Source organism: Wyeomyia smithii, chromosome 1 (assembly GCF_029784165.1).
Source record: "Wyeomyia smithii strain HCP4-BCI-WySm-NY-G18 chromosome 1, ASM2978416v1, whole genome shotgun sequence".
Lineage (NCBI taxonomy): Eukaryota > Metazoa > Arthropoda > Insecta > Diptera > Culicidae > Wyeomyia > Wyeomyia smithii.
Window position 1 is genome coordinate 188,254,403 of NC_073694.1, and position 10,625 is coordinate 188,265,027.

The following is a 10,625-nucleotide window of genomic DNA, read 5'->3' on the forward strand; positions in this document are numbered from 1 at the left end:
GGAACAATGAGTAGGTAAGTAACTAGAAAACTCACCTCCTATCTTCACACATTTCTAAGTCTAGCTTTCAAGGAAACAGAAGATCAACGGATTATTCCGCAAAAATATCTTCGAAAGTGTTGCAAGAAGTCGATTGTTACTGAAGACGCACGCTGCTCACAACATATATTTTTCACATGAGAAAGCATTTGCTAGCACATGCCAAAAAAAGCTGGATGAAGTAATAAATATGACTTTGAAAGCTTTTAAGAACCGGTTGGTGAGGATCTGGGATGAAATGCCGATCGAAGTCGTGCGTGCGGCTTGTGATAATTTTGAATTCCTACTATAACTCTCATATTCTATTATGTTAAAATAAATGAATTAGAGAATAATAATCGTTCGTTTTACTTTCATGCCTTGAATAAAGTGTATCACTTTCACGGTGACACCCTGTAGTTCGTACAAAACTAAATTTTCAGTATAATATTCTTCAAACGAAACTTATTTATTCAAATGAATTTGTGTAATATATTACATTTCTAGTATTTTTTACTTTGATGAATAAAATAGAGGAAAAGGGAATTATTGTTCACAAAAAGAATGTAAGATGCATATCCGATTCTGCAAATTATAGTTTGTAATAAATAATTTATTTGTTTTAAAATGAGCTTTTAAACAATAAAATAATCATAAACAATAAAAATAATAAAAGATGTTATTTGAGATGGTTCCAATTGTGGCTAAAAGCGCTTCAACAATTGTCTGCTTCCGCTCATCTTCATCATCATCATAAAGATTACGTTCGCTGCCCATCGGAGGAATAGTATGGAAATGGTAGTAAAGAAATAATGCTTCCGACTTAATCAATAGCTTTAAAAGGAAACCGTTGATGTTAGAACATTTATTATTCCTCCTCCTCTTCCTCTTCTTCCTCTTCCTCTTCTTCTTCCTCCTCTTCCTCCTCTTCTTCCTCCTCTTCCTCCTCTTCTTCAACCTGCATAAGAATTAAAAAAGAAAGAATGTTACTAAACATGCTGCGAGGCAAAAACGTTAGGATGGATACTTACAACTTCTTCAACGACTTCCTCCTCGACTTCTTCGATTTCCTCGTCCTCAGGCTTGACTTCGTCCTCGCCTTCTGGGGTTTCTGGATCGCCGGCCTTTTTGCCAGGTCGCTCACCGAACCATTTGGGTAGTTTGGCTGTTGGGAAAAATGGCGTCATGAAAATTAAAAACTGTATGCACTTATGTGTTGACTAATACATGACAATAAGTGTTTAACAGGTTTTTACAAAAGTGGTATGAGTCACAGCAAAACCTAAGTCATTTTTTCAATAAATCTTTCTTGAAACTACTGAAGCATTTAATTGATTTCGTTCGAGCGCATAACGATACTTACATTTTTGGCGACCGACATACTGTTCCTTCCTTTCCGACCATTGCTTCTCGAGAACTTCCTTATTTAGAGTGTCAAAGCCCTGTACACGTATTTTGTTACGATAAACAGAAATTATACATAAAACACACATGAGTTTTACAGAATGTGGCGTGCAGATGTAACTGGAGGTTGTACTAGAAAAGGATTTGTGTACTATATTTTTCCAGAGAATGTTTTTCTAGACTAGGTGTTTTTTGTGACCTGAACATGTTTTATAAAAAAAATGCAGTGAACTCAAAAACATTTACCACCATTGGTTAGGCACATATTTACGCGAAGTACTCAATCAGCGGTATAACCTTCTACTTCTAATTTGATCATTTTACAAGTTGTTCCACGAAAACAGTTGGAACACAACATGAAATTTCGAACGCTTACATTTGGTTCGTGTCATCCACAATTCCTGACGTTGTGTCCATTTCTTATTCATCTTCTCTAGGTAGTATGTGCTGTAACCCTTTTGATTTTCACAAAAAGGATTAGGATTAAAATGATTTTTTTTACATTGAGAAGGTCATCAAAACGTGGAAAAATATGGTTTATACGTATTTTTTGTGAGGAAATACTTACACCTTCGAACAGTTTTTTCTTATCATCGTAGGAGCGGGTGTCAACACGGCGTTCATATTTGGAGGCGACTTGAATCTTGGGCTGTTGTTGGAAAAGAAGTTTTTACACTGTTTGAATGATTTCAACAAGGTAAGTTTTATTACTAACCGGGTATTTGCCGGTCAACGCTTCCGGGTCCAGACCCTTCTTCAAGGCTTTGTGTCTAAGCTGTTGCTTCTGTCTTTCCTTCAATTCTTTAAGCTATGCAGCAAGAGAGAAAAATCAATTATAATTGTGAAGCGAATTGTGTTGAAAAATCAAGTTTAACTCACATCGTAGTCCTGACGCTTTTGCCTTTCCTCCAAATCGTACTTTTCCGTTTCCAGCTTGACAATAGTGTCCCACAGCTCGGTGGCTTTGGTACGTAGAGCATCGGCGCTAAGACCGTCGACTTCCAGAGGCTTGATACGGAAGGACAGCGAGATTTTCTTCTCTTCTTCAAGCTGTTCCTTAGTCTTGTTACGCTCCATCTGGGCATTGGACATTCCGAACTGCGAGTAAAAGATAGGTAAAATTAATTTTAAACCTTCTCGCCAAAAAAAAATCCTTACAGAGCTGTCCTTCTTGGTAATGGTGAAGTTCGGGCCCTTCTTGTCCTTGTCCTTCATGGCCTGCAACATTGCCTGCCGCTTCTTCTCAGCTTCCTCGAGACGTCGCCGTTTTTCTTCAATTTCGCGCTGTTTCTTCTCCTCAATTTCGCGAACACGACGCTCCTCCTCTTCCTTCTTACGTTGAGCCATACGCTGTTCCTCTTCAGCCCGAGAAACCTTGCGCTTGGCTTGTTTCTCCTTGAGCTTTTTGAGTTCATCCTCTTCCTTGGCCCGCTGTTTGCGCCATTCGTTGATGTACTCCTTCAGCTGTTCGTCCAAGTCCGAGCGCTTCTGGTCCTGGCGCTTGATGAACTCGGGATCGTCTCCCCTGAGAACGCGAGGCGGTAAATAAAGCAAGATTGTAGAGAGAAAAAAAGTAGTCAACTGATTAGTGTCTCTTCGAGAATAGTGTGGATGCTGAGGTAGTTGTTTACAGAAGCGATTATTCGTGTTTATATTTGTATACATATCCTCGCCATTCGTTGAGTCTAGCAGCCACGCGGAGAAACTTAGAAAAATATCCATTTATTGTAGACATGCTGACAGTACAAAATACAAAATATGACAAAAATTAGTAGCAAAAAGAATCGCGGAAAAAATGTGTGTTGTATTCGGCGTTCTGTACACATGTTGATTTTGGAGACAGTGTTTTTTTTAATGCAATAGAATAGGTTGGCATATCTTGAATTAGAATGGATTGCGATCGATGAAATGTCTCTGAATGAGTGAATGAGTGTGTATTCAGTCCATGGTTACGGTGGAATTATTTTGTTACGGTTAATTTTTTTCCAAGCCCAATTACGGTTTAATTCAATATGTGTTTTAATTTTTTTTTCATCAATTTGTATAGTTTTCTCGTTGTGCAATACCAAATTTTCCAATCAGAAGTAGTGCGTGAATGCAAACTGTTCCGGAGGTTGCAAATTTTATCGTAACGCTTCTCAACGATTTACCGCTTTCCGTTTACGTTTGAGCATTGATTTAACACAAAGGTAGTCATCCGCACTTCGGGAATATTTGAATTATTATTCAGCAAATCTGCGTGTGAATACAACTGTTGTCACAACGACACTTTTAATAACGAAAGTGTGTGCTCAAAACAGAAAAAACATTTACTTCTAAGAATGTTTCTCACGAGTGTGGCATACGCCCTTCTTTAAAATAAGTATCGAAAAACAGTAGCGGCTGTTACTCTGGTAGATTTGATAAAAGAGAAATAAACTGGCAGCTGGGCTCTCATACGAAAGTTACAATCGTAAGCTGCAAGTTGATTAATTTAATAGTGCTGAATAAATCTATTCCTGGGCGATCTTATTAGTGCCTTCCTAAAAAGAATTATTTGAAGTTTGCATGTTCCTTTATCGACTGTGGGAGACTTAAGTGGTTCTGCTCGGAGTTCTGTTGTTTGGGATTATATAGGTGAGCGGTAACTTGGCAAGGAGAAAACCCCTTAATTCATTGAAGTTCCTCCAGGCTACTGTAGCTGATTGTTCTATAACTGGTGCCTAAATCTATCAATAACTAATATACAAAAACTAGAACAGTGCCAATGACAGAAAAACATGTTTTTTCTAAAAAAAATCGTAATTTCCAGCGTCTATGGTTGATTGTTGTATTATCGTCGCAGCACTAAATCGAAATCGCGACTTTTGTTGCGCGCGACTTTTCGCTGCGACTTTAAGTATCCTTACGTGGGAAGTAGTGCGCTGTATAGCACATCAGATGTGCTATACAGCGCACTATTTGCGACGTAAGGTATAATGTGCGGCATGCGAGTAAAATCAATTGTCGCCAGTCGACAACTACAATTTTCAACTAAATGGATAATAATAAATTGAAAAATTTGTGTTCCGGGCCCGGGTAGGTATCACCGTGACAACACATTTAAGTGCCCGCCCCCCGCCGTACCCAGCTGATCAGCTGTGTTTGTTTTGATTGTGATACGTGTTCATAGCTTATATGTAAGCTTTAAAGCCAGCCAGCCTTTTTTTTTGGAAGAAAATTGTAATAGATCCAAGCGGGGAACAAATTAAGATCTTGGATCTTGCTGTATTGACGAGGAAACTGTCACATCTTGTACAGCATCATCAAATGTTTCGAAGAGACTGGCACAATTGTTCCGAAGAACCAGTTAGGATGCAAAATTGTTTGCTTTGAAAGCTGTTTGTTTAGTCAAATTTTTGAACAGGGGTTCCAAATATTGGCTTAAATGTTGTCTCATTGTTTTACCATCTTTTTTATTTTTTTTAAATTTTCTATTGATTTTAAGAATTAGTTTTCCAAAGCGTTTAAGCTAAGAATTATTTTTTGTTGATGAACAACTTGAATACCATTAACATATGAAATAAAAAAATGGTAAAAGTTGGTGTAAATCTGTCGCAAACCCCAAGATGCTCATGATGTATGGTTAAATCATTGTTTGAAAAGCTTTTTATAAAATTTGCAACTCCAGCGTCAGTCTAAATTTATTTCGGTTAATGCTTTCTTACAGCGTAAGGAAACCACACGAATATATTTGTAAACTTGCAGCGTGTTATTGTACCTCGAAACCATTAGCAGAAGTTTGTTGATTTTTAACTGGCTTTTCTCCTTCTCATGTTTGTTTTATAGCAGACATTAGACAGAAGTAGTTCTAGTTTCATCATCATGGAGCAACTAGCGAGAAGGGCTTAGGTTAGTTTTCCAGTCATTTGCACAACAATTCGGAAAGTGGGTCAAAAGGAAAGATGTAACATACTACTTTCGGGCAGTTTTAGCTAAGCCCGGAAAAGTAGCAGATTAGTGGCGCGTTAGGCGCTTATATAATGAAAGAAGCAATAGAAATTTGCTCATTGCAGAAGTAGTAGTGTGTGGTGTATTTTCTGTGCGTGGTGTGAACAACAATACGGCACAACCGTGTGTTGTTTTCTTCTCACTTACTCGGGTTTAGCTGCTGGCCTACGGTTACAGGTAATGAATTGTAATATTTTTGTATGGGTTGTGGCGTGGATTTATGTTCAACAAAAAAACATACACGGTTTGAGTGGTGGTAGTTGGTGGTGATGGTTGAATGGATGTAATTTTTTTTACACAATATGGACCATTGCCCAGAGGAATACCACGGACGCACGGGATGGTTGATGGTGGTAGTAACAAAATGTTTGTTTTGAATGTTCACGATTTGGTTTCGGTCCAGTTCGGAGGGACGACGTCGAACAACACAAAAATGGAAAAGAGTCAAAAACAAATCTTTTAAAATTCGTCTTCCAAAAAAAAAAAAAAAAAAAAACAGTGGAAATGTTTGGATACCTCTTTAAAAAATATGAGAAAGATTCAAAATATGACAATGTAAGTTGGTCTCACACGAACATCGCAGTAAAATCGCGCACAGTCAGCATCTTTACGTTCATCTTATGGGCACTTCAGTCACTGTCTAGTGATAAAGTCCGCAAGAATTTGGGATAAGGATTATGTTGGGTCATCATCGTCACGTTTTACCGGTGAAGTAACAATTTATTTTTGTTCGTCATATTTTGAATGGCTTTCGTAATACTAAATATAGGAATAATGTGGTAGTTATAAGTAATAATAACAGTAGCAGCAGCCAGAAGGTTAGTGTATTGTCACATAGCAGCGAAATTTATGTATATTATTTATATTTACAGATAATAGTGTTAGGAAATAATTCTTCACACAACATATCTTGATTGGTCGATGTGGATAAAAAGGATGAATAAGGAACAACTCTTAACTGTTTGGAATTTTTTTATGAGAGCTCAATTAATAAACAGAGATACAACTCTTGGAAATCATCAAGCGACCAATGATCAAGATGTTGTGTTTATTTCTATAAACATTCAAATAATATAAAAGCTAGTTGAAGACGAGCTGACCAAAGGTAAACTTGCAACGGTGTCCTGAATCCGTTGCAGATTTTAACTAGGTAACAGAAAGAACTACAAATGGGTCTGTGGGAAGCGAAGATAAGCTGTTAAAAATATATGCATTTACTGCAGCGGAAAACATTGTTTTCACAGAAAAAAGAAAAACAAAAATGGAGTCTAAATTATTTGTTCCCAATAGACGGTTTTAGCTGTGCTTTGGCACATAATTATTTTTTTTTCTAGTTAAATTAATAAAAAAGCAAATACTGAAGTATATTCTCATTGCTCCAAAGCCTAAAAGCCGTATGTAGAATGAAAGGAAACTGTTTCAAAAATAATGGTTATGATGGGAGTAAAAATATAAAAAATGTTACCGACAAAAATATTTGTTTTTTTTACAAATGTTTACCGCAGCTCGACTTTACTCTTACTATTTCTTTCCAGACAAAATTCGTTCGTTTGCTATTGACCTATCAACAATCATGTTAGGCCATTTTCGCTTTACATGTTAGCTTGTAATAGTTTATGCAAAACATTATATATTCTGTACATTGCTACTAGGGTTGGGACTAGATATAAACACTTACTTCCTGCAAAAGAAAAGAAAATTCTACATTTAGATATTAATACTTTGTTAAGAAAAACTTTGTAGTGAACAGAGAACTCATTAGAAGCGGTGAATGGCTAGCTTTTCGTAACTGCATGTGAATCTTTCTTGGCCCCATTTCTACAGAGGCCAAACAGAAGCAAGCTTAAAACAAATGTTCATGTTTTTTGAACTGGTACACATATGGGTTGGATGTAACATTGTGTTCAAGGAAGCATCTAGAATCTTTTCAACCTGGTTGACTACATGTTTCTCGAAATATTTCATAGCAGGGGCATCATCGAAAAAGCATAATTTGCATTCAAACAATAAGATATTATTGAAAAAGTCCTATCTACTTTTGCCTGGAATTTTGTTTAGGAGCAAATTGGTTCAGAAAACTGCAAAAAATCTTTAATCATTGTTTTCTACTAGGCAAAAGTAAATTAATAGTTGCTATCTACTGAAACCAGCACATATTTAGCATACTTGTATTAGAGAAGACTAATTAAGATTCAATCAATTTTCAATAGCTTAGAGCTCATTTGCACAATATCCTTTTTTTGGGAATAACACTTACTGTTCCTGGGGTTCATGTTGCTGCTCCTCGACGACCTCCTCTTCAGAGCTAAAAAACGTTTAGAAACATGAATTAATAGGACAGGGTTGGGATAACATTATGGATGTCGGACTTCGATACTACTAACACCCTAGACGCGCGATAAATTCGGAATATAATCTTCGATCAAGTGCGGCGCTCCCTGTACACCAAAAAAATTGGTAAAAAATTCAAAACGATCTGCGCAAAACTGCAGTAACCTGTTCAGTTCAAAAGCGTTGTTTCATGTTTTAAGGAATGAGAAGGTAAAAACGCATTGTTTTTAGTGCAGACAGGGTGGAAGCCAGAAGCTTCTGACTGGTGTAGTGAAAATGTAACAAAAAGCAAGGAATACGCTCAAACGAATTGGTGATAACAGAGAAATCAGTATAACAAAATAACAAAGCAAGTATCGTAACAAAACTTTCACTCAAAAAACGATATTAGAATTGTCCCGTAGTTGGTTGTCTTTGCGTTAACCTGTTGACTTTCTCAGATTGTGATTGTCAAGAAACAAGAAACAAATTACAATGAAACTATCATACACAAAATGATGATCGTTGAGAGTCGTATGATCGTGATGGGGGGTGGGAGATGTCAAAACTAGACGAGTATTTTGAGCTAAAAAAAGCTCAATCACGTAGAAAAAAAAGTGTGAACAAAAACCAATTAACAGACACCTCGGTATTATTACCGAAAAAAAGTAACAAAAATTTTTCTCGAACGCAAAAAAGTGATGGTTTTTATGTGACAAAGTATACGTACGAATATTCTTCATCGTCAGACATGGTGGTAGGGTGTGGCTAGAGACCTGCAAAAAAGTACGAACAATTAGTCAAATCGTAACAGGGGCATGCTTTGCTGTTTTTTTTTTCATTGCAAAGTGGCTGTTTTCAGTTTCAAATATCATAATATCATCAGTGTGTATGAGTTGAATTTTACGTGCCGTTTTGTATCAGTGCCCTACATGCGATGCAATATTTTACACTTTTGGTATTTTCATAAAAAAGCTTTTTCAACCTTATAAGGAATCAGAAGGAATCCGAAAATAGTCAGAGAACTAGAATTTTTCCTTGTGAATTTTTTTTAACATTATAATCGGCAATTTTTTATTGTTCTTCTAAGCTGAAGCGCTTGTGTAAAAATCATATTGATGCCCAAATATATTTTCAAAGTCAGAACAGTTTGATTAGTTCGATAACATTTGGCCAGATTTTAATGGAACACGACTGACGGGTTAATCATAGGTTGGTGAATCAATGAAGTATGTTCAGAAGCTACTTCACTCTATCGGGAGAATGGTCCCAAAAACTCACTACTGTATTCTTCAAGTTCTGCATGTCAGGCCAGCGCAAAGTACAGTTCAAGCAAAAACTATTTTTACAATCTGTCGCTACCGCCGCTAGCTCAAAATGACCTGCGCAAGCTTAGAAAACGGCAAATGGCGCATGCGTTGCTCCCTAGCATTAACGTGGGATAAAAAAAAACACATTGCAGTAAAATGAGTTTGTGATGCGGTTTTGTCGTGCTCTAAGATTACATACTGGGGAATGCCGCTATTTTTAGAACACAAAAATCTCGGTTGCAAAACATTCACCAAGATCACACATGGAAAGTTGTAATTGTCGTAGGGGTGTCTATGATCGATTTAATACACTCTATCTTAATATGGCGTGAACCGTTTTGCACCGAACGTGTGCATAGATAAAATTCAAAAAGATTCGCTCGCGCTGTAAAAAATTCAACGCTGTTCAACTCGTTAGTAGAAATCTTATTTACATAGTGAATATTGACCATCTATTTGTCGTCACATTTAATACCTGTTACTTAATTCGTGATCACGTAATGTACACCTTCACAGGTGGTTAAAAACCTTGAAGTTTTTTAAACTGTTTAAATAAAAAAAATAGTTCATTTAAACAAACCAGTCTGATTTCGTTGAAGACTTGGTACAACATTTTAGATTTCTCACAGTGATTGTTTTAATTGAGTGAATTTCCGAAACGGATTTTCAGAATAATATTTATTCTTCTTAGCTGTGTCACATTTTAAATGTGAGTTTTATTAAACTAATTTTAGCATAGGCTGTCGCTAAAATTGAGTTTTTTCGCATCACCATTATTTTGCAGTAAAAATATTTTCTGAGTTGTACACCTTCTTTACAGTTCTTCAGAATATTTGCCCACAAATGCAACAGGTCTGTGGCTGATTATCAAAATATTATATAATAACCATTCATTTTTCAAATGTAAAAATCAATTACTGTACTATAACAATGCACTATTATAACAAAAGCAGCCTAACCGTATTCAAAACCAATTCAACCACATTGCACTATTTTAGAAGAAACGAAAGAAAACTTTATTTTTCCCAAACAAGGAAAGCACATTTTCACCGACCAACACGGATAAAACAGTTAAATAAGGCAGAAACGGTGACCACTTACTGCTCTACAGAGAAAATGAAAACACGCACTGATCCGGCGGCTGTCGTCGAACTCAGTGTTGCTGCCAGCGATGACTGAATCGAGGAAAACCAGCTGCCTGCTGCCTGATTCTGAAAACTCAATTTTCCGACACCGCACGCATATACCTACACACAAATGTATTGGGTGGTGTGTAGGATCGACGTGTGGGATCCCTAACGTACGATCGTGATACATAAGGATGCCGAATTGAACATATACAGAGGGTAACTTACGCTCCCACATATTTTACAGGTTGAAACACCACGTACAATGTAGAAGTCACCACGAAAGAAAGAAAGAAAATTCAATGCTTTTGCACTGTGATTTGTAGGCGATTTTGAGGTTAATGAAAGAGATGGATGTACCCATTTTTCAGTTTCATTCATTCCATATTTATATTGGATTTCAGAACTACCTGGCCGACTTCGAATGATCTTGTAATGCGGTACAAACATTTTATAAAATTATATGCAGTCACTTACGGATAAAGGG

General features: G+C 36.7%; 1 protein-coding gene across 10 annotated transcripts; it reads right to left on the bottom strand.

Moving 5' to 3' along the window:
- Positions 1–596: 596 nt before the first annotated feature.
- Positions 597–10,251, bottom strand: LOC129719038 (troponin T, skeletal muscle). 10 transcript variants are annotated; one of them, XM_055670384.1, is made up of 11 exons: positions 10,113–10,224; positions 8,432–8,477; positions 7,649–7,696; positions 5,539–5,556; positions 2,581–2,947; positions 2,302–2,520; positions 2,138–2,230; positions 1,991–2,071; positions 1,799–1,877; positions 1,050–1,183; positions 597–976 (listed from the first exon to the last, which is right to left on the bottom strand). In XM_055670384.1, exons 2-11 carry the CDS (start codon positions 8,452–8,454, stop codon positions 887–889), a joined length of 1,152 nt encoding a protein of 383 aa, XP_055526359.1. In that variant the 5' UTR covers positions 8,455–8,477; positions 10,113–10,224; the 3' UTR covers positions 597–886. The 10 variants fall into 10 exon arrangements, with proteins under 10 accessions (XP_055526359.1, XP_055526358.1, XP_055526354.1 ...); XM_055670383.1 differs by lacking the exon at positions 1,799–1,877 and adding an exon at positions 1,382–1,460 and having other exon boundaries at positions 10,113–10,223; XM_055670379.1 differs by lacking the exon at positions 1,799–1,877 and adding an exon at positions 1,382–1,460 and having other exon boundaries at positions 2,302–2,947.
- Positions 10,252–10,625: the final 374 nt, after the last annotated feature.

Bases quoted from the DNA above. Each gene is read 5' to 3' on its own strand.
- LOC129719038 (XM_055670379.1), bottom strand. From the start codon at position 8,454: ATGTCTGACGATGAAGAATATTC. The intron at 1,184-1,381 runs GTAAGTATCGTT...TTTTCCCAACAG, and splicing joins GTATGTCGGTCGCCAAAAAT to CCAAACTACCCAAATGGTTC. The intron at 977-1,049 runs GTAAGTATCCAT...ATTCTTATGCAG, and splicing joins AGGAAGTCGTTGAAGAAGTT to GTTGAAGAAGAGGAGGAAGA.